A 25,100-nucleotide genomic window follows, 5' to 3' on the forward strand; every position below is an offset into this window, starting at 1 on the left:
AAGAAAAACAATTTTGGATGGCGTTTTCCCTTGCCCGGACGCGGGTCACCGGGGCCCCACTCTGGAGCCAGGCCTGGAGGTGGGGCTCGATGGCGAGCGCCTGGTGGCCGGGCCTGCACCCATGGGGCTCGGCCGGGCACAGCCCGAAGAGGCAACGTGGGTCCCGCTTCCCATGGGCTCACCACCTATGGGAGGGGCCAAGGAGGTCGGGTGCAGTGTGAGTTGGGTGGTGGCCGAAGGCGGGGACCTTGGCGGTCCGATCCTCGGCTACAGAAACTGGCTCTTGGGACGTGGAATGTCACCTCTCTGAAGGGGAAGGAGCCTGAGCTAGTGCGCGAAGTTGAGAGGTTCCGGCTAGATATAGTCGGACTCACCTCGACGCACAGCTTGGACTCTGGAACCAATCTCCTTGAGAGGGGCTGGGCTCTGTACCACTCTGGAGTTGCCCCCGGTGAGAGGCGCCGAGCAGGTGTGGGTATACTTATTGCCCCCCAACTTGGAGCCTGTACATTGGGGTTTACCCCGGTGGACGAGAGGGTAGCCTCCCTTCGCCTTCGGGTGGGGGGACGGGTCCTAACTGTTGTTTGTGCGTATGCACCGAACAGCAGTTCAGAGTACCCACCCTTTTTGGAGTCCCTGGAGGGGGTGCTAGAGGACATACCTTCTGGGGACTCCCTCGTTCTGCTGGGAGACTTCAATGCTCACGTGGGCAATGACAGTGAGACCTGGAAGGGCGTGATTGGGAGGAATGGCCCCCCCAATCTGAACCCGAGTGGTGTTTTGTTATTGGACTTCTGTGCTCGTCACGGATTGTCCATAACGAACACCATGTTCAAGCATAGGGGTGTTCATATGTGCACTTGGCACCAGGACACCCTAGGCCTCAGTTCGATGATCGACTTTGTGCTCGTGTCGTCGGACTTGCGGCCACATGTCTTGGACACTCGGGTGAAGAGAGGGGCGGAGCTGTCAACTGATCACCACCTGGTGGTGAGTTGGCTTCGATGGTGGGGGAGGATGCCGGTCAGGCGTGGTAGGCCCAAACGTGTTGTGAGGGTCTGCTGGGAACGTCTGGCAGAGCCCCCTGTCAGAAGTAGCTTCAACTCCCACCTCCGGCAGAACTTCGACCACATCCCGAGGGAGGTGGGGGACATTGAGTCCGAATGGGCCATGTTCCGTGCCTCTATTGTTGAGGCAGCTGACCGGAGCTGTGGCCGTAAGGTGGTCGGTGCCTGTCGTGGCGGCAATCCCCGAACCCGTTGGTGGACACCGGCGGTGAAGGATGCCGTCAAGCTGAAGAAGGAGTCCTACAGGACCCTTTTGTCCTGTGGGACCCCGGAGGCAGCTGATAGGTACCGGCAGGCCAAGCGGAATGCGGCTTTGGTGGTTGCTGAGGCAAAAACTCGGGCATGGGAGGAGTTTGGGGAGGCCATGGAGAACGACTTTCGGACGGCTTCGAGGAGATTCTGGTCCACCATCCGGCGTCTCAGGAAGGGGAAGCAGTGCAGTGTCAACACTGTATATGGTGGGGATGGTGCGCTGTTGACCTCGACTCGGGACGTTGTGGGTCGGTGGGGGGGAATACTTCGAAGACCTCCTCAATCCCATTAACATGCCTTCCAATGAGGAAGCAGAGCCTGGGGACTCAGAGGTGGGCTCCCCCATCTCTGGGACTGAGGTCACCGAGGTGGTCAAAAAACTCCTTGGTGGCAGGGCCCCAGGGGTGGATGAGATACGCCCGGAGTTCCTCAAGGCTCTGGATGTTGTAGGACTGTCTTGGCTGACACGCCTCTGCAACATCGCATGGACATCAGGGACAGTGCCTCTGGATTGGCAGACCGGGGTGGTGGTCCCCCCTCTTTAAGAAGGGGGATCGGAGGGTGTGTTCCAACTACAGAGGGATCACACTCCTCAGCCTCCCTGGAAAAGTCTATTCAGGGGTCCTGGAGAGGAGGGTCCGTCGGATAGTCGAGCCTCGGATTCAGGAGGAACAGTGTGGTTTTCGTCCTGGTCGCGGAACAGTGGACCAGCTCTATACCCTTAGCAGGGTCCTGGAGGGTGCATGGGAGTTTGCCCAACCAGTCTACATGTGTTTTGTGGACTTGGAAAAGGCATTCGACCGTGTCCCTCGGGGAATCCTGTGGGGGGTACTCCGAGAGTATGGGGTACCGGCCCCCCTGATAAGGGCTGTTCAGTCCCTGTACGATCGGTGCCAGAGCTTGGTCCGCATTGCCGGCAGTAAGTCGAACCCATTTCCAGTGAGAGTTGGACTCCGCCAGGGCTGCCCTTTGTCACCGATTCTGTTCATAACTTTTATGGACAGAATTTCTAGGCGCAGCCAGGGCGTTGAGAGGGTCCGGTTTGGTGGGCTCAGGATTGGGTCACTGCTTTTTGCAGATGATGTTGTCCTGTTTGCTTCATCTGGCCGTGATCTTCAGCTCTCTCTGGATCGGTTCGCAGCCGAGTGTGAAGCGGCTGGGATGAGAATCAGCACCTCCAAATCCGAGACCATGGTCCTCAGCCGGAAAAGGGTGGAGTGCCCTCTCAGGGTTGGTAGCGAGATCCTGCCCCAAGTGGAGGAGTTCAAGTATCTCGGGGTCTTGTTCACGAGTGAGGGAAGAATGGAGCGTGAGATCGACAGGCGGATCGGTGCGGCATCCGCAGTAATGCGGGCGCTGCATCGGTCTGTCGTGGTGAAAAAGGAGCTGAGCCGCAAGGCGAAGCTCTCAATTTACCAGTCGATCTATGTTCCTACCCTCACCTATGGTCATGAGCTATGGGTAGTGACCGAAAGAACGAGATCGCGAATACAAGCGGCTGAAATGAGTTTCCTCCGCAGGGTGTCGGGGCTTTCCCTTAAAGATACGGTGAAAAGCTCAGTCATCCGGGAGGGGCTCAGAGTAGAGCCGCTGCTCCTGCGCATCGAGAGGAGTCAGATGAGGTGGCTCGGGCATCTGATCAGGATGCCTCCTGGACGCCTCCCTGGTGAGGTGTTCCGGGCACGTCTAACCGGGAGGAGGCCCCGGGGAAGACCCAGGACACGCTGGAGGGACTATGTCTCTCGACTGGCCTGGGAACACCTTGGGATTCTCCCGGAAGAGCTAGAAGAAGTGGCCGGGGAGAGGGAAGTCTGGGCATCTCTGCTCAAGCTGATGCCCCCGCGACCCGACCTCGGATAAGCGGGAGACAATGGATGGATGGATGGATGTTCAGAATATTTCACTGGTTGTTCTCTTGACTGAACTGTGTTTTATTTACTGTAAAACTATTTATAAGCTCAACAAAACTAAAATAATTTATAACCATAAGTCAAACAGCAGGTAAGCAAAATTTACATTTTCTAACTTACTTTTGCTTAGGCCCCTCCTCAAACCGACACCTTACAGTGGTGGAGGGATTTGCGTGTCCCAGTGATCCTAGGAGCTCTGTTGTCCAGGGCTTTATGCCCCTGGTAGGGTCACCCAAGGCAAACTGGTCCTAGGTGAGGGATGAGACAAAGTGCAGTTCAACAGACCTCCTATGACTAATAAAAAATTTGGACGCCGTTTTCCCTCGCCCGGACGCGGGTCACCGGGGCCCCCCTCTGGAGCCAGGCCTGGAGGTGGAGCTCGATGGCGAGCGCCTGGTGGCCAGGCTTGCACCCATGGGGCTCGGCCGGGCACAGCCCGAAGAGGCAATGTGGGTCCCCCTTCCCATGGGCTCACCACCTATGGGAGGGGCCAAGGAGGTCAGGTGCAGTGTGAGTTGGGTGGTGGCTGAAGGCGGGGACCTTGGCGGTCCGATCCTCGGCTACAGAAGCTGGCTCTTGGGACGTGGAATGTCACCTCTCTGAAGGGGAAGGAGCCTGAGCTTGTGCGCGAGGTTGAGAGGTTCCGGCTAGATATAGTCGGGCTCACCTCAACGCACAGCTTGGACTCTGGAACCAATCTCCTTGAGAGGGGCTGGACTCTGTACCACTCTGGAGTTGCCCCCGGTGAGAGGCGCAGAGCGGGTGTGGGCATACTTATTGCCCCCCGACTTGGAGCCTGTACATTGGGGTTTACCCCGGTAGACGAGAGGGTAGCCTCCCTCCGCCTTCGGGTTGGGGGACGGGTCCTAACTGTTGTTTGTGCGTATGCACCGGTCGATCTATGTTCCTATCCTCACCTATGGTCATGAGCTATGGGTAGTGACCGAAAGAACGAGATCGCGAATACAAGCGGCTGAAATGAGTTTCCTCCGCAGGGTGTCTGGGCTCTCCCTTGAAGATAGGGTGAGAAGCTCAGTCATCCGGGAGGGGCTCAGAGTAGAGCCGCTGCTCCTCCGCATTGAGAGGAGTCAGATGAGGTGGCTCGGGCATCTGATCAGGATGCCTCCTGGACGCCTCAGTGGTGAGGTGTTCCGGGCACGTCCATTTGGGAGGAGGCCCCGGGGAAGACCCAGGACACGCTGGAGGGACTATGTCTCCCAGCTGGCCTGGGAACGCCTTGGGATTCTCCTGGAAGAGCTAGAAGAAGTGGCCGGGGAGAGGGACGTCTGGGCATCTCTGCTCAAGCTGCTGCCCCCGCAACCCGACCTCGGATAAGCAGAAGAGGATGGATGGATTTGCTTAGGCTTTGGTACAGTTCAAGTACCTTCCATTTAGAGTCATTCAGCCTATATATTGACGTCTCCCCAAAACTGTGATCATAACAACACATTTGCAACAATATTATCAACATTGGATTAATTATATGTGAAAAGGTAGATAGAATAAACAAATAATAAAATAAAACGCATGACATGGTAGATTGAAAAAGTTACTATCAACATACAAGGTAAGTAAAAACCATAAATCTAGCCTTTTGGGCTTATTCCTCCTTTTTTAAATTAATTAAGGGGGAGAGATAAGGACTCCTGAAATTGCTAATCTTTGATAATGTCTGAAGTCCACACACAGGATGTATGAATTAGATCTGCTTTTTATTTTAATGTCACACACTTGATAAAGGAGGTTTTCTCAAAAACTACCCTTAACTAGACTGAGCAAATAAAAAAAGGAAGCATGGATGGATGGCTGAATTGATATATTATCACTGCCTAACAATTATAATTTGGATGCTTTAACTGATTAGATTTAAGCAAAGAAAATAACCATCTTTTTAAATTTAAAACTTTATTTAACGCATAATTTAATTAGCAAGATCAATGGAAATTAGCATTGTTATGCTGTTGACAACTACTCTTTTGAAGGAATGGGTGACCTGAAAACAAGGATAAAAAGGTATGGGTGATTATTCTATGTCAATAGTCAACACTTGTAAAAATTCAGTATTAACAGCTGTAATCAACACATGACATACACATCAACTACCTGCCTTTTTATGGTTCAGTCTCTTAACTTCAACATTTTTTGTGTACCTACTTGTACATCAGAGGATTCCAAAAAATGTTATGGGATACCAACACACATACAGTGGTGTGAAAAACTATTTGCCCCCTTCCTGATTTCTTATTCTTTTGCATGTATGTCACACAAAATGTTTCTGATCATCAAACACATTTAACCATTAGTCAAATATAACACAAGTAAACACAAAATGCAGTTTTTAAATGATGGTTTTTATTATTTAGGGAGAAAAAAAATCCAAACCTACATGGCCCTGTGTGAAAAAGTAATTGCCCCCTTGTTAAAAAATAACCTAACTGTGGTGTATCACACCTGAGTTCAATTTCCGTAGCCACCCCCAGGCCTGATTACTGCCACACCTGTTTCAATCAAGAAATCACTTAAATAGGAGCTGCCTGACACAGAGAAGTAGACCAAAAGCACCTCAAAAGCTAGACATCATGCCAAGATCCAAAGAAATTCAGGAACAAATGAGAACAGAAGTAATTGAGATCTATCAGTCTGGTAAAGGTTATAAAGCCATTTCTAAAGCTTTGGGACTCCAGCGAACCACAGTGAGAGCCATTATCCACAAATGGCAAAAACATGGAACAGTGGTGAACCTTCCCAGGAGTGGCCGGCCGATCAAAATTACCCCAAGAGCGCAGAGACGACTCATCCGAGAGGTCACAAAAGACCCCAGGACAACGTCTAAAGAACTGCAGGCCTCACTTGCCTCAATTAAGGTCAGTGTTCACGACTCCACCATAAGAAAGAGACTGGGCAAAAACGGCCTGCATGGCAGATGTCCAAGACGCAAACCACTGTTAAGCAAAAAGAACATTAGGGCTCATCTCAATTTTGCTAAGAAACATCTCAATGATTGCCAAGACTTTTGGGAAAATACCTTGTGGACTGATGAGTCAAAAGTTGAACTTTTTGGAAGGCAAATGTCCCGTTACATCTGGCGTAAAAGGAACACAGCATTTCAGAAAAAGAACATCATACCAACAGTAAAATATGGTGGTGGTAGTGTGATGGTCTGGGGTTGTTTTGCTGCTTCAGGACCTGGAAGGCTTGCTGTGATAGATGGAACCATGAATTCTACTGTCTACCAAAAAATCCTGAAGGAGAATGTCCGCCCATCTGTTCGTCAACTCAAGCTGAAGCGATCTTGGGTGCTGCAACAGGACAATGATCCAAAACACACCAGCAAATCCATCTCTGAATGGCTGAAGAAAAACAAAATGAAGACTTTGGAGTGGCCTAGTCAAAGTCCTGACCTGAATCCAATTGAGATGCTATGGCATGACCTTAAAAAGGCGGTTCATGCTAGAAAACCCTCAAATAAAGCTGAATTACAACAATTTTGCAAAGATGAGTGGGCCAAAATTCCTCCAGAGCGCTGTAATAGACTCATTGCAAGTTATCGCAAACGCTTGATTGCAGTTATTGCTGCTAAGGGTGGCCCAACCAGTTATTAGGTTCAGGGGGCAATTACTTTTTCACACAGGGCCATGTAGGTTTGGATTTTTTTTTCTCCCTAAATAATAAAAACCATCATTTAAAAACTGCATTTTGTGTTTACTTGTGTTATATTTGACTAATGGTTAAATGTGTTTGATGATCAGAAACATTTTGTGTGACATACATGCAAAAGAATAAGAAATCAGGAAGGGGGCAAATAGTTTTTCACACCACTGTACATCTACAATACATAGAGAAATTCAATCAATACCAAAACAATTGTCAAAATCTTATTGTGTGCAATTAAGAGTAAATTTTCATATTGTTCATTTTCAAAAGCTTGTCCGCATAAATTGTTTTAACCCTGTACTAATAATCTGATGTATTGGAAACAAATGTGGACAATGTTGAAAGCATCAAGTCTATTTTAGAATTTTTTAGGCAAGAGGCATTTTTTTCACTATTTCATAGCATTAAATTCATGTTTGGCATAAGTAAAATAGCCTTGAATATTCTAATTTCTTTACAATGGACAATTAGTCTGAATGCTCCCTGGTACATATTAATCTATACTAATAAAAAGGCAAAGCCCTCACTGACTCACTGACTGACTGACTGACTCATCACTAATTCTCCAACTTCCCGTGTAGGTGGAAGGCTGAAATTTGGCAGGCTCATTCCTTACAGCTTACTTACAACAGTTAGGCATGTTTCATTTCGAAATTCTACGCGTAATGGTCATAACTGGAACCTGTTTTTTGTCCATATACTCTAATGGAGGAGGCGGAGTCACGTATTGCATCATCACGTATTACGCCTCCTACGTAATCACGTGAACTGAAAACGAGGAAGAGATTTACAGCACAAGTCAAACGCGGGAACGAAGGTAAATGACATTAATTGTTGACTGTCTTTTAATACTGTGTAATTGTTGAGTGTCTTTTAATACTGTGTAAGCATACATATTAACACATGTGCAATTAAACGTGTGCATTTACGGGGTGATTTCTCAGGCTTAAAAGCTCGCCTTTTATTAAAAAGGTAAATGCAACTCTTTTCATTCTGAAGGGCACAAACCACGTTAGATTTCAGCCGTTAAACGCGCAAAAATGTCAGTACACCAGATAAATAAGCGCAACATATTATCAGTTGTATTGTATGCTTATAATACATATAGAAATGTGTTAATCCTTAACTAATATTATGGGATGGTGTTTTCCGACTCGCGCCTTGGTTTAAACGATTGCATGTCTTGGTGGGTTTGCGTAGCTTATTGTCAATATCTTTACACCTCTTTTTAAGACTTAATTTAAAAAGGTTTTCTTTTCTTCTTAATTAAAATTTAAAAACAATACTTCACCGCTGCGAAGCCCCTCTAATGCTGACGTCCGAGGTTCGATTACCATAAGTGAGTGCAGTAAATGTGTACGCCTGATGAGCCAAGAATAAGGGGGAAAGACGTGTCGCGTACTCTTTGCATTATTTGACAGTAAACTATTTTCATCCATTCTATGATCTGCTTCTCACAACTGAAGGCACCGTGGCTGATGTTACCTGACTTGCTGGCCAACCATAAGCGTTACCTGGTAGGTAACCACCCACTCACTTCACTCCCTTACGGGAATCGAACCTCGGACGTCAGCGCTAGAGGCGAAGCCCCTAAAATTGCGCCACGGCGTGTGGTTCGTTTATTTGACAGCATGTAGATCGGGGTAATTACATTCACGGCATTCGTAGTCTGATTCACAATCTGATTGTATGGGTGGTTACCTACCAGGTAACGCTTATGGTTAGCCAGCAAGTCAGCTCGAAGTGATCACTCGAGTGAAGGCAGCTTCACAAAAAAACAGATCCTTAACAAACTGTTATTGGTATATTTTCCCTCAATTTTAAAAGGTTTTCTTTTCTTCTTAATAAAAATTTAAAAGCAGTACTTCGTCGGTGCGAAGCTCGGGGATTTGAGCGACTGACGCATACAAACATATTCATGAGTGCAGGTACTTCAGAAAGAAAGCACCATGTAAACCTAAACTTTAAATTAAGTTCATAGACCTACAAAAGGTTGCCATTGATTTGAGGCAAGATTGCTTTTCTCATGTACAACTATACGTTGCATTCTTAACAGTAAGCTTGCACAGCTTGGTCATATTACAACCTGAGTGCTGAACTGACAACGTCGTATACAAACAGAACTATAACAACTGTAATAAACAAACAAAAAAAAAGCGAAGAACCCTTGGATTTAATAAAAAGGCTCCTTCCTTGGCGAAGCAAGGAAAAAGGAAGACCTTATATGGCGTTCGTTTATAAAACAGCGGAAAAGCTGTGTTAAGGCTGCTTCACAAAAAAACAGATCCTTAACAAATTGCTATTGGGATATTTTCCATCAATTTAAAAAGCTTTTCTTCTTAATAAAAATTTAAAAGCAGTACTTCGCGGGGATTTAGATATATATTTATGTATATATAGATATAGATATATATATATATATATATATATATAGATGTATATAGAGATATAGATATATATAGATATACATATATAGATATAGATATATACAGATATACATATATAGATATAGATATATACAGATATAGATATATATATATATATGTATGTCTATATATATATATATATATATATGTGTAAGCTTATAAGTACTGCCTTACTTCTCTTTAAGAAAGGAAGATGTAATGATACTTGATTTAAACGATTCCATGTCTTGGTGGGTTTGCGTAGCTTATTGTCAATATCTTTACACCTGTTTTTAAGACTTATTGACTGAAACGGGCTTTCACAAAAAAAGTTAGGGCTTTGCTACAGGATACACCCTCCACAAGTTAAGCAAGTAAAAATAAAAGTGTATATTTCTGTTTTATTTAAACCTTTTAAGTTTGTATGCATAGCCCCATTTGGCTGTTTTAGTTTTTTTTTTCTTTCTTCAGTAATATTAAATCTCCTTAAAGAAAAACAACATATGCATTTTACTTTTTTTGTATCTCTTTAGTAATATTTTAGTGTAAAAGGATAACCAGTATTTAAACCTTTTATGTTACTTTATAAAGTTATTTTACACAATGTTGAAAAATTAATAAGAAAGCTACATATTTTGGCAGCTGCTGCTTTAATTTTCAATGAAATGAAAAAACCTCTCCAAGAGAAAACCTCAATGAAGAAGAAACAGTTTGCACTATCTAAAAATGAGAAACCCTCATTTATAAAGGTTTGCTGCAGATGACTTGACTGAAAATAAATTGATACTTCCTATGTGTATAATACATATTTATCTATTTTACTTATGCCTTTATTCCAGCAACTTGCAACATCTGAGGTACAATTTGTTACATTACTTTTGTTTTTTGCAGCACAGGCAGGTGAAGTGACTTCCTCAGGGTCACACAGTGGTGTCAGTACCAGGATTTGAAAAAAACAAAAACGGGCAAATAGGGCTATGCATACAAATGTCCATCCATCCATTATCCAACTCGCTATATCCTAAATACAGGAGCCAATAAGTAGATATGTATATATACAGTATATATATATATATATATATATATATATATATATATATATATATATATATATATATGTGAATGTATGTATGTATGTATATATGTATGTCTATGTTTATATGTATATATATATATATATATATATGTAGATATGTAAATTTGTATATATATATATATATATATATGTATATGTGGATGTGTATATGTATATACAGTAATCCCTCCTCCATCGCGGGGGGTTGCGTTCCAGAGCCACCCGCGAAATAAGAAAATCCACGAAGTAGAAACCATATGTTTATATGGTTATTTTTATATTGTCATGCTTGGGTCACAGATTTGCGCAGAAACACAGGAGGTTGTAGAGAGACGGGAATGTTATTCAAACACTGCAAACAAACATTTGTCTCTTTTTCAAAAGTTTAAACTGTGCTCCATGACAAGACAGAGATGACAGTTCCGCCTCACAATTAAAAGAATGCAAACATATCTTCCTCTTCAAAGGAGTGCGCGTCAGGAGCAAAGCCTGTCAGAAAGAGATAGTAAAGCAAACAAATCAATAGGGCTGTTTGGCTTTTAAGTATGTGAAGCACCGCGGCACAAAGCTGTTGAAGGCGGCAGCTCACACCCCCTCCGTCAGGAGCAGACAAAGAGAGAGAGAGACAGAGTTTGTTTTTCAATCAAAAATCAATACGTGCCCTTCGAGCTTTTAAGTATGCGAAGCTCCGTGCAGCATGTCATTTCAGGAAGCAGCTGCACAGAAGGTAGCAACGTGAAGATAATCTTTCAGCATTTTTAGACGAGCGTCCATATAGTCTAGGTGTGCGAACAGCCCCCCTGCTCAATCCCCCTACGTCAGGATCAGAGAAAGTCAGCGCAAGAGAGAGAGAGAGAGAAAAGTAAGTTGGGTAGCTTCTCAGCCATCTGCCAATAGCGTCCCTTGTATGAAATCAACTGGGCAAACCAACTGAGGAAGCATGTACCAGAAATTAAAAGACCCATTGTCCGCAGAAATCCGCAAACCAGCAAAAAATCCGCGATATATATTTAAATATGCTTACATATAAGATCCGCGATGGAGTGAAGCCGCGAAAGGCGAAGCGCGATATAGCAAGGGATTACTGTATATGTATATGTAGATATGTGTATATGTAGATATGTATATATATGTATATATGTTTATGTATATATATATGTTTACATAACCTCTTTAACACACTACTTCTCCGCTGCGAAGCGCGGGTATTTTGCTAGTCTTCTATAAGAATATGAAATAATCTATGCAAACATATAAGAAAGGAAATACGTTGAGGAATAATCCATCCATTATCCAACCCGCTGAATCCGAACACAGGGTCACGGGGTCTGCAGGAGCCAATCCCAGCCAACACAGGGCACAAGGCAGGAACCAATCCGCAGGACACACACAAACACACCCACACACCAAGCACACACTAGGGCCAATTTAGAATCGCCAGTCCACCTAACCTGCATGTCTTTGGACTGTGAGAGTAAACCGGAGCGCCCGGAGAAAACCCACACGGACACGGGGAGAACATGCAAACTCCACGCAGGGAGGACCCGGGAAGCGAACCCAGGTCTCCCAACTGCGAGGCAGCAGCGCTACCCACTGCGCCACCGTACCGCCCCTTGAGGAATAATACATAATGGAAAAAAAAAACAAACAAATGGAAAGTGGAAATGAATATGCTGAAGCTTGCCTTGTGCATTAATTTGTATTGCTAGTTAATGAAGTTCCCATTAATCAATTTTCTGAACAAATGTTTTCCATTTAAAGGTCATGGGTGGTCAGTGGTCAGGTTTGCAGCATTAGTCTGAAGTTTGAAACAACTGAAAGGAATGCTATTTCATCACAGGGTTACTCATGCACACTTTGACAACAATTTAATCAAACATACTGGAATATGAAAAAAAGTACAGTAAAGAACAGCATATTTGACATATACAGTAATTGGACCTATAAGCAGCAGTATTCTGCCTTGGTGCATGCGTGCGTGGGTGGGTGGGTAGGTAGGTAGGTAGGACATACTAAGTGAAATACACTTTTGATTTAAGCAGCCAATAGGGAGATCATGGTCTTAAATATGACTAAACAAGAAGTACACAAAATAGGATGTGTGGATTGTGTTCTTTTTTAGAAAGGAAAACAAATCGGTGCAATTTCATAACTCGATTGTTCAATTTGATTTAAGTGGTTCTTGGAAAAAATACTTTTGAAGTGCAACTTTTTTTCTCTAAAATGTAAAGCCTGTCCTTATCCATTTCTCAGAAGTTTTGTGTATATACAGTAGTGTGAACTTCGGTAATACTCTTTTAATAACCAATAAAAATTATTTTGCTTCCTTGCAAACTAGTTTTATCAGAAGCAGTTAAACATCAGCTAAAAACACATTCCACCGCCAATAATACTTTTTTTGCTTTTAGGTGCATGGGGAAATTAGGGCTCAAACTGAAAAGTTAAGATCAGCTCGTAGTTAATGCAAACTAAATATTCAAAATAATAAAGATCCCAGAGACTTGTATAACAGCAATTCTTACTTCTCACCAGACTGTAAATAGGTTACTACATGTTCTCATTCCCACTTTTAAAATTTTCTCCCATCCAATTAAAGTACAGCATACGATCACTTGACTAACCTTATGCTTCCAATTTCATTAAAAAGAGTTATGGGAAAACCCAATCATATGGAATCTTGGCAAAGTGCTTGCAACAAATGAAGAGGTCTCATGAAGTGTTGTAAAGTTGGAGGGCCGAAGAGTTGTTTGACAATTTACCTAGTGCAGTGTCTGAAAAGTCTGCATATCAAAAATGTACTTCTAAGTTAAATCTTTGTCTAATCAAATGTATTCAATTACATTTCTACAAAAAAGGGCTAACTGCTTTAAGAGGCTTCTCATGATTTGCTATACATGTCAAAAGATCAATAAAAAACTTGTCACAAAAAAGAGGGTCACGTGAAAAGGTTAGTGAATTCTTGGCTTTAATATCTCCTTAGATGAGACTAAGCTGCCATATTGACAAATGATTAATAAAAATCATTAGAGAGTAGCTCAAAGAACACAATTTTAGACAAAAATAAGAAATTTGGTCTAGGCTGACCACAATCATATTAACTTAACATTTAAAAAGCTACAAGTGAAGTTTGTAAACTTTTAATTAATCACTATTTTGGTCATCTAATGTGTTGTCCTGGTCAGCCAAGTTGCAGCACCTTGAACTAGAACTAAATTTATGGTAGACTCTGTATTGTCTTCAGCCAACTATTTCTACAGTGATTTAAAAACAGAGGGGTTTGTTTTCAACAGACATAAGGGTTGTTCCTCAGTCTGTCACAGTCACTATAAGCATGGATGTTCCTCTCTCAAGTAAACACAAAGTTAAACTGATAAATACCCAAAATATTTTTTTTCAATTATATTTGCCTTACTCTGAATAGGTGTGCGTTAGAACACTAATGATGTTCTTAAAACTCACACAGAAACCGTTACCTTTCAAAAATAATAAATTTTTTTTACCAGGGCTTGCCACTAATTCATTGCATTTAATTAACAGTTATAAAATATAAGCTGCTTCATACTTTAGTGCATTTACACTTAAAACAGTGTTTTCACACAAACAGGCACAAAAAAAGTTTATGACACACACAAAACACAAAAAATGTTATAACTAAAAAAAGCAATTATTGCATAAGCAAAATGATACTCGTGGTATAGTGGGTCCACGGTTCTAAACAAATGGCCAGTTTTTTAAATAATCTCCACACTCATGGCTTAAGGAGGGGGAGTGGTAGTGTGGCCGGAGTGGTTCCTGGGTGAGATGCCGGCATGGGCGTTTCCACACTGAAGTGAACAGGTGCGGGATCGCCCATGTCCATAACTGATGCCGGGAGCTGCTGATCGCCACACCTGTCCCATGTCCCCATTATAAAGTAGGAGGGAGTAAAAGTGCGGAGGGAAGAAAAAAAAGAAAAGACAGAAGGACTGAAGTTAAGGGAGAAGAAGGCTGGAGAAGTGCAGAGCCGGAATGAACAATAGCAGGCTCGCTGGTTAAGGCAGGCAGCTGGGAGGAGAGCCCCTGGAATGAGTGTTTGGCCGACACTCAGGGGCTGAAGGAAGCAGTCACTCTAGCTGAGCCATCTCAAGGAGCTGGAGTGACGAAGAAGGTGGTTGGCTCAACACGCAAGGCCAGGAAGGCTTGGGAGAATTGAGCCCAAGAATGAGCGCCCTGGCCGATGGGGAACCAGAGTCTCGGTCCGGCGGGAGCTGTACGTAGCCAGGGGACGGAAGGCTACTGACCCAGGAGGAGAGTCTGCAGCTGCAGGTTAGGGCCGCCAGTTAGAATGAATGCAGCACTGGGTTTTTTTTTATAAAGGATCACTTCTAGCCTGTTGATTTTAACCTTGTTTTAATGGGAATATTTATTGGATTTTTAACCTCCACATTTATCACCTTGTTTTTATGGATTATTTATTTATTGAAACATTTTGAAGCACTGCACTATGCACACTGCTTTGGTTTTGTTTTTAATAAAAGCACTTTGGCACTTTTACACTATCCCCTTGCTTTCAGTGTGATCTGTCCTCATTGCACAGCTCATCCGGTTATATTACTGACAGTGTTGGGTTCGAGAGGCTCCCAAAAAAGAGAGGTGGGAGCATGGAGCAGGACCTGCATCGTCATAGCTCACTCAAAGGAATAGGGTCTAAAACACAATTAAAACATATTCTGTTATAAAGTAAAATCTAATGTCAATGTAATATGACATTAAAAAGGTAAACTAAAGCATTAATCACTTGTTAAAGACGGAGATAGTGGTATTTAATTTTGGTTGAGCAAAATTCTATAAATGCAGAAGAATACACTGTCATTTTAAAGATAGCTGGTACATTTGTCTTCCAATGTCCAATAAATATGATAAATGAAACAAATGCACTAACAAAAATATCTTTATGGCATAAAACAAAGAACTAAAAATGTCATCTTACCTGGAATGCTTCAGAAACTGTTTCAACTGTTAATGTATCAGTGATAAATTCTATGCACAGCTAAATTTTACAAGAAAAATAAGGAAACAGAAAAGTGATGTTAGGATATAAAAGAAATGTAGTTTTGTTTAACTTGACTTCTTTAAATATGTAATTTATCCATTAATGAACAGGTGAAGTTCAAATCAGAAAGCAGAGCAATGCTATACTAACTATACGATACATTCATCTAATATTTATTATTATTTACTGTACATAAGAGCTCAAAATTTAATTTGGGTAGCAATATACAAACTGCAGATCAAGCATGGGAGTACTCAAGACAAAGACTAAAAACTGAAATTAATAAAATAAAGTGCTTTAAAATAAATAGAATCATCAATTCTTCATAAGAATGAATTAATTTAAGTGCAGCTGCAATGGTTTTCATGCTGTAATAATTATATCCTTTATCTGTTTACAATTCTGTGCTCAGTAGTGAATTTTACTCATGAGTGTAAACATATTGTATTCATACAGCACCAAACCCCTTGAATTCCTAATATTTTAATAATTTAAAAGAACTTTTTTGGTATTAATAGTATTAAGATTTTGCTGCATGTGAAAACAGTTATCAAAATCTTAGCAAATAAAATACAAAATTAGTAATGATAATAAAAAATCAACAGATGTACATCCCAGTTTAGTGAATATTTCATTTTGACACCTTTTGTAGACATTACAATAATGGAGTATTGTACACCTTTCCCGTGACTAGTGTTTTGAAATGATTTTATAATTGCTTGAATTGAATGTTTGTGGGTATTATATAATGTTTGTTGAGATCTGTAGTAACATACTGTGCGTTTTCCCAGAGCTTGAGGCATTTTACTCAAATGTATGAGATATGCCATAATTACACACAAGTGGACTCCATTTAACTGTGTTATTTCAACAATTAACTGCATCAAAGCATTTCTGGACTGCCATCACAGAGAGGAAGAGAAATTAACAAATCCGTTTGTCATTAAAATTTATAACTAATTTAAAAAAAATTAAAGACTTATTTACTCTCATTATGAGATGGTATTGTTTTTTTTGTTTTTTTAAATTCTGTAACAATCTAGGCAGATTATAAACAGCCGAGGTCATTGAAACTTTGAGATCTAGTGATCATAATTTAATTTCAACAGTGTTGTGGTAGAGCACAGGGTATACACAATGACTATAAAGTTTTTATTTTAGTAAGGCAAATTTTCAGAAGATGAAGCAAAATTTTAAAGTAACAAACTGGGATGGAATTTTATCTATGGAGATGGTTCAGGAGAAGTGGGGTTAATTTATAAGTATAGTTCTGATCCAGAACAGGTTCTTTCCAAAATTAAAACTAAAAGGCAAATATACAAGAAACCTTTGGTGAATTAATAAGGAGCAGAGAAAGATATTATAGAAAAAAATGGGTTATATAATAGATAAAAGTCAAACAATGTTAACTACAGCTTACAAGCTCATGATGGGTAAAGGTGAAATGGGAAATTAGAAAAGCCAAAAAGCAGTTAGGGAAAATTACTGCTGAAAATGCAAATGTCAGTCCTTTGAAGCTGGTTGAGTATTTTAGCAGCAATAGAATGTTGAAACTGGAGGAAGCTTAAATTAAACATTTTACGGAATAAGTGATATATACAGCCTTCTACTATGAATAATTTGAAAAATTAACTAATAACTAGTAAATATCAGGATTACAGAAATGCTAAATGAGTTTGAGATTACTGAAGTACTGCTACAATTAAAAGGCCAAAATCACATAATTACTATGAGAAAACATCTAACAATTATTCAAGAATTCTCAAAGAAGTTAGGGATAAAACATAAAAGCATTTAATACATATATTTCAGAAGGCACTGATTGTTTGGGGTATTTCCTAAAGAATTAAAGCTAGCAAACATCAACCAGATATTGTAAACAAGGCGATTGGACAATAGTAACTGGAAAAATAATGGAACCAATTATTAAAGATAAAATCTAGCTACTATTAAGTACATACAGTATTCGGTTTAGATGGAAGAAGACTGTGTTTTACAAATAAGGTGTAAAAAAGAAGCATATGTTCATGGTAAAGCATACAGAACTATTTGTCTTGAATTTCAATTTCAAAGCAGCAGAGATTCAAGGTGCAGTGTGTATGGTCAAAGAGTCTACATGCTGTAAGATGGCTTTGCCTGGCACTCCACAAATATTTTAATAGTTTTCATTCTATCCCTTAAGAAAATTATTTAGATTAAGTACTGTTAATTAGATTCTAACAAATTCTTGCATCTTTCCTGGCTTTTTCTGTCTTTAAAATCTCCAGTTTCTTTCAATGTCTTTTAGAAAGCCTGAAGTTTACATCTTGAAAATCCTGTTTAGAGTCCACTGATCATAATCTACTACAGTCTTGTTGCATACCTTATTATGATTCCAAGTCTGTCAAAGTGTGTTAAGTTGGCTTTTTCCAAACCTCTCCCTTTTGATTACCATACATTCATTTATCTGTTAAATGTAAGAACTAGCACACACCTGGTTGGGGTAATCATTATCTCAGTTAAATTAAGTGTGGCATTTGTAAATTTTTACAATTACAAGGAACCACTATAATGCTTTTTGCATTAAAATTTTAATTTTAGGTCCATCAAGTATTTAATTGCTACTCTCAAAATATCAAGCTGCATTGACAGTTTGGTGTCCAATAATTGTTTAGGCACGGTAGATTACAGGGATATAAGAAGAGGAGTCAGAATCACAGGTTTGCTGTAATATTTAATATAACCAAAGGACTTATATCCTAAAATGAGTTACATTTCTTTTAAACAGAAGGACAGCACTGTGAAATAATATAACCTAAGACTAAACAATGCCATGCCAAGGAAACTCTTTAGTAAGTTAGCAGCAAAATAACTCCTTTCACATAATTTAATCCTTAAATGCTGAACTAAAAGCCATTTGAAACTCTCAGTTTCCAGATATTATTACATTATCCTGAATGCGAAATAATGACCAAATACAATATTTTTTAGGCATACAGTATATAATTTTTCAAAATGTCTGCTTAAAAAGGACTGTAATATAATCAGAGTGACTGAGAGATAAATAGAGAGTGAAAGAGAAGTTAACATTCACAAAGGACACAGCACTAAAGTAGGACTGAAAATAATACTTTTATACTATATACACACAATTCTGCTAAAATGCACATCATGCTGATAACCTGTGGTACTGTCCACAAGAAATTTATAGACTCACATTCTAGAAATTGAACAATGTTCTGAGTTTTACTTATCTTTTAGATTCAGAAAGACACTTTCTATTGTCTTGAACTTACTGCACAAGTGTCTTAAGTTTACTTAATTTTAAATCACTTGCTAATATAAAATTTTCAGTCATTTGCTGTTTCTTTCTAAAGGCCACAGCAGAATTCTCAAATAAATAGCAAAGCAACTGGTCATCAGCCAGATTGTCATTTTCACTTGTTTGTGTATTAATCACTAACCAGAATACTTTGGGAAAATACTGGTTGAGGGATTTAGCAGTTCTACTCTTCCCCAATTCATTTTGTTGATTTTCCCAGGAAAAATAAGAGGCTGGGAGATATTTCTGATATAGAAGAACAAATACAGTTAAACGGAATACTAAGAAACTTGCATTATTGTTTAGAAACCAACTGGAATGAAATCCAGCAACTACATGGGTCTTCCAGGAATTTGTTTAACCATAAAGCATACAATGGACTATATCAGATATAATTTAAAAGGTAAAAATATATAGGATTTGAACTGGAACAGTACTTCTTTAAAGAAACAGCAGAAAAAAAACCAATTGACATATGCACTCTGTATGTTAAAGTACAGATCATAATCAATATAAATGTAAAATAATTCATTATTACTTCTCAGTCTTTCACTTTTGTCTGTTATTTATTTTAAATAGGAGAATATATGTTATGGTAAGTAGATACAGGTGCAAACAGGACAAAGTTAGCTTTTGCTTTAGTTGTTACATGCATCTCATTTGTTCAGTGGTTATTCTTGATGCTGCTGCCTTACAGTTCCAGAAGGCTAATTATATTTAAGACCAGAAAGTACTTGCATGGATCTTATACATTCTACCACTGTCTGTATGTAATTTCTCTAATATCCTGGCTTTCTTTAAACACCCAAAAAATATGCATGAATTGGCAACAATAAATTGTTCTGGTACGAGTTGGTTTGGGTATGAAATGTGATAGATGGTTGACAAATACAGGGTTGCTACCTTCTTTGAGCCCAAATCTGTTAAGATAGGCAATTGATGCCTCTTAATCCTAAACATGGATTAAACAGCTTTAGAAAATGACTACATGAATGGATAGCTGTGCTGTTGTTTTCAGGAACATTGAGTAATTTGCAATGTTACTGCATTAGTCAGCTAATAAAACATGAAACCCACTGGACATAACAAATTAAGCACAAATATTAACCATATGCTTACAAATGGCACTATATTAACTCTGCCTGTGTGGTTAATATCACCTCTGTAGACGCTGCAGATTTTGCACATTTTTGCTTCAGAAATCATTCATTTCACATATTATACAGGTTATTAGATGTCAAAAACAGGCAATTAGCAGTCAAAAACGAATTTTAATTTCTGGTCTAATTACATAAAACGTCTAAATGTTCATTGCTTTCTGTCAATATGGAAGTACCACTCTGAACAAATATATATTTAACTGCAGAATTAGTGAGTAACAGGTCAGATGCAGATATACTGTAATTAGCATGGTGGGCTAACAGGATTTGCTTATACCTATATAATAAAAAATGTAACAAAACAGGGTACTATAGCTAATATACTACTTGAGATTCTAAAGCATTGAAGATAATTTTCTTTACTACACTATAAAAAAACATGCATATGCAAATCCCAGAAAGGGTTTATATACAGCTACAGTATGTAGTTAATACCTGTAAATGAGTCATTTAATCCAAAGAAAGGCTGCATAAACTAAAGATGTACAGCCTGCAAAAAAACCAAGAGATTAAACTAAAGTTTTCAAATTTCAAAAGAATATGAAAAGAACAAAAAATCAAGAGTTTCTGTTTACCTGCAGAAAAATTTGCAATGTGTCAGCTGTGTCATTTTAGCTCCTTAATTGTGAGCACACATTAAAAAAAACTGAAACTTCAAATTTAGGACTTAAGGTAGCCTCCTAATGTCAAATAACCAGCACAACTGTTAGCTGTGTTGAGGTCTATGATAAGAGCACAATTGGCCTTTATTGAAAAGAAAAAGAAAAAAAAACAACAATGTAGAACAGAAGTGTTTTATAAACAAAACTGATAATAACTTTTTTTTGGCAAATTCAGCTACTCTACCTTTATACTGTACTTATTTGTATACTGTACGACCAGGAAGGAAATGCTCCGTGTCAGAAAATTAAAATCTAATTTTATATTGCATACAAATTACATTTTTTTTGCTATTTGTCTCTTACACAAATTTCCCTTATTATGTGTTTAAATTGTTATACAATAAAATCAATACTCAATGTACCAAATTCTGACATTATAAATGCAAACAACATTTAATAAATGTTATTCATTTATGAAAATTTTACTGCAAGTAAATTTATATTTCATTTTCCTAAGGATATAAGGGGATATGGTATAACAGGAAAATTCACAAAAGACAACTCAAAAACAGACCACTCTTTTTGACATATGGGTTCTTTAGGGGCTTGTGTTGATACTTATTCCTTGCAATTTTTTAACATTTTATATTTTTCTTCCAAAAATACTAATTTCAATGTAACCAAATATGTTTTTACATTATCTTTTATTTACTGTGATTTCTGCCATTTACCACTATATGTTCCAAACTTAATATGTTACTATCTATATTTTAAAATCTAAAATATTGCTGAATGTACAATGAATGGTACAGGTACAGGCAGCATGAAAGTGAAGTAAGTATTGCCTGCTGTTTCACAGATCCAGCTTCATCATTTAAAATCCCATACCCAGATGCCCATGCGGAGCTCTCCACGTTGGATTTTTTCAGGGTACTTTAGGTTCCTTCCACATTTCAATGACATGGATATTAACTTAACTGGTGAATATAAACTGGCTTAGTGTGCATATGTGGATGAATGTGTCAGAGGGCATGGTGAAGGACTAGCCCTCCATCTAGGGCTGGCCTCCACCTTATGCTGCTAAGGTAGGTTCCAGCAACATGCACCACCAACAACTAAATGTGTTTAAGAAAGTTTTATATTACAGCCTTGGGAATCAGGAAAGTGCTTGAATAAGGTACTAAAGAGGAGTACAGTCACAGAATAGATTTCTATGTGTTGCATGGGTATCTTAAGCTTGGCAAATTATATTTTTGGTCAATAACCAATTGTCAGGATCATAAACAAATGGCTTACAGGTAAAACGTATGAAAGTCCTCTTTTTACAATATTTTTACAAAAAAAAATACATAAATGGATAAATTAACACAAAAACCTGATGTGAATACAAACTTGAATTAAACAATGAATTATACTGAACAGTAATTACTACAAACAATGAAATGCAGTTGATATTAGTGCTATTCTGTTTAAAATTTTGCTATCGAATATATAACAGCTACAGATATTTAGTACTGTGAAGAATAAAATATTGCAAGTAAATTATTAATTAGCATGTTTATACATAAGGATTATACAATAACTTTCTAAAATTATCTCACTACCAAAGCAACAATGAAATGTTATAAAGTAGCTCTCTCTATATATATACAGAGGTGCTGGTCATAAAATTAGAATATCATGACAAAGTTGATTTATTTCAGTAATTCCATTCAAAATGTGAAACTTGTATATTAGATTCATTCATTACACACAGACTGATGTATTTCAAATGTTTATTTCTTTTAATGTTGATGATTATAACTGACAACTAATGAAAGTCCCAATTTATGTATCTCGGAAAATTAGAATATCAATTAAGACCAATGCAAAAAAAGGATTTTTAGAAATGTTGGCCAACTGAAAGGTATGAACATGAAAAGTATGAGCATGTACAGCACTCAATATTTAGTTGGGGCTCCTTTGGCCTGGATTACTGCAGCAATGCGGCGTGGCATCGGTCTGTGGCACTGCTCAGGTGTTATGAGAGCCCATGTTGCTCTGATAGTGGCCTTCAGCCCTTCTGAATTGTTGGGTCTGGCGTATTGCTTCTTCCTCTTCACAATACCCCATTGATTTTCTATGGGGTTAAGGTCAGGCGAGTTTGCTGGCCAATCAAGAACAGGGATACCATGGTCCTTAAACCAGGTACTGGTAGCTTTGGCACTGTGTGCAGGTGCCAGGTCCTGTTGGAAAATGAAATCTGCATCTCCATAAAGTTCGTCAGCAGCAGGAAGCATGAAGTGCTCTAAAACTTCCTGGTAGACGGCTGTGTTGACCTTGGACCTCAGAAAACACAATGGACCAACACCAGCAGATGACATGGCACCCCAAACCATCATTGACTGTGGAAACTTTACACTGGACCTCACGTGGATTCTGTGCCTCTCCTCTCTTCCTCCAGACTCTGGGACCTTGATTTCCAAAGGAAATGGAAAATTTACTTTCATCAGAGAACATAACTTTGGACCACTCAGCAGCAGTCCAGTCCTTTTTGTCTTTACCCCAGGCGAGACGCTTCTGATGCTGTCTCTTGTTCAAGAGTGGCTCGACACAAGGAATGCGACAGCTGAAACCCATGTTTTGCATACGTCTGTGCGTGGTGGTTCTTGAAGCACTGACTCCAGCTGCAGTCCACTCTTTGTGAATCTCCCTCACATTTTTGAATGGGTTTTGTTTCACAATCCTCTCCAGGGTACGGTTATCCCTATTGCTTGTACACTTTTTTCTACCACATCTTGTCCTTCCCTTCGCCTCTCTATTAATGTGCTTGGACACAGAGCTCTGTGAACAGCCAGCCTCTTTAGCAATGACCTTTTGTGTCTTGCCCTCCTTGTGCAAGGTGTCAATGGTTGTCTTTTGGACAACTGGCAAGTCAGCAGTCTTCCCCATGATTGTGTAGCCTACACAACTAGACTGAGAGACCATTTAAAGGCTTTTGAAGGTGTTTTGAGTTAATTAGCTGATTAGAGTGTGACACCAGGTGTCTTCAATATTGAACCTTTTCACAATATTCTAATTTTCCGAGATACTGAATTTGGGACTTTCATTAGTTGTCAGTTATAATCATCAACATTAAAAGAAATAAAAATTTGAAATACATCAGTCTGTGTGTAATGAATGAATCTAATGTACAAGTTTAACTTTTTGAATGGAATTACTGAAATAAATCAACTTTGTCATGATATTCTAATTTTATGACCAGCACCTGTATATCTACATACAGGTATCTATATCTAGTACATACACACATATGCACATACATCATATACACACACGCATGTCAACTTTACATTAATGTATAATATACGGTATTTATATTGCTGTCAATATCCCATAATATGCATAATGTTTTCATTAATTCATTAATGTACAGATAATGCCGTACTGTTAACCTCATGACCAAACTGAATTCCCAGCCCCACATCATGAAAGAAGAGAAATGTCTTTCATTAACCAAAATAAAATAAAACAAATACCTTTCGAAGATCATTCAGACCATATTCCACAGCCGATGTTAAAACTTCCAAAGCCTTAAATATGAACACATCTAATGTTAGATACAGGGTAAAAACCAACAAAGATGAAATGCCTAAATTTATTAAAAGAGAAACAATAACACTTTGTCACCATATAAAATGTTTTAGGTTACAATGAGAATGAAGAGCACTTGTGCTAATAAATTTGTTGCATCTGTAACTAATAACCATTAGTCACACTTTTGATTGAATGTGGTGACTAATAGCATTTTAAGTCATCTTCAGTCCCCCTGCTATGAATTAAAAATAAAGTGTTGATTTAAAAGCTTAGAAGACTATACTATTCCATCTTGATAACTAAAACTTTCACATTCAAAAACACTCCTTACCTTAACTTCACATTTCATTATTAATTTATTTAATCTGATTTAAGAACCTTAAAACAGGCTACTGTGAGTAACTTAAAAAAATACTAAGTCAAGCAGGAATCTGTCTGACTTTTTTTAACTTCATCTTCTAATAAATTTACAAACAGGGTTACAAATCCTGCAAGCACATGATTCTTTCAGAACAATCCTCAATTTTAATTTGCTAAGTAGTTCATCTAAAACTGAAGACATAAATAACCAAATGACTTGTGCAGAGTCTGGACTCAGACAATTTGCTTCTATCAGCTCTGCAATCCTATGCAAAAAAGAAAACCTTTTATATTTGCACACAGAATTCACCAACCTAATAGAATAAATGTTAAAAAAAGAAAGTTGTAAGGATTTAAGCAAGTAAGGCTGACATTACTTTGTGAAGTTTTAATGATGGATCCCTTTAATAAAACAACATTATAAGCAAAATACCAAGGTAAGCACTTTTGTTTAGGATGGAAGAAGAAAAAAAGACAAGTAGATGAATAAGGCAACTCTGTGTTCTAGTACAGAAGTAGTCTGAATTACAGAAAATGAAAATATTATACTGCCAAATACATTTACTCAGTCATTATAAACATTCTGTAGATTTTATTAGCACATGATTTATTTGATAATCTTCTCCTTTCCATCATGATAGTATTCAAACACCCTGTTGCTGGCATAGACCAAGGAATGCAAAGAATGAAACCAGCAGATGGGCTC

At 39.3% G+C, this 25,100-nt stretch overlaps 1 protein-coding gene across 2 annotated transcripts in view; it reads right to left on the reverse strand.

Annotated features, from left to right (window-relative positions):
- Positions 1–25,100, reverse strand: part of LOC114659074 (BTB/POZ domain-containing protein 19-like) — a 72,964-nt gene that overhangs the window by 39,964 nt on the left and 7,900 nt on the right. For both annotated transcript variants that reach the window (XM_028811301.2, XM_028811302.2), the window contains exons 3-4: positions 23,977–24,030; positions 15,333–15,392 (exon numbers count right to left, since the gene is read on the reverse strand). In XM_028811301.2, coding sequence (XP_028667134.1) covers positions 15,333–15,392; positions 23,977–24,030 — 114 coding nt within the window. The remainder of the gene's footprint in view (positions 1–15,332; positions 15,393–23,976; positions 24,031–25,100) is intronic.

This window comes from Erpetoichthys calabaricus, chromosome 10, assembly GCF_900747795.2.
Source record: "Erpetoichthys calabaricus chromosome 10, fErpCal1.3, whole genome shotgun sequence".
Lineage (NCBI taxonomy): Eukaryota > Metazoa > Chordata > Cladistia > Polypteriformes > Polypteridae > Erpetoichthys > Erpetoichthys calabaricus.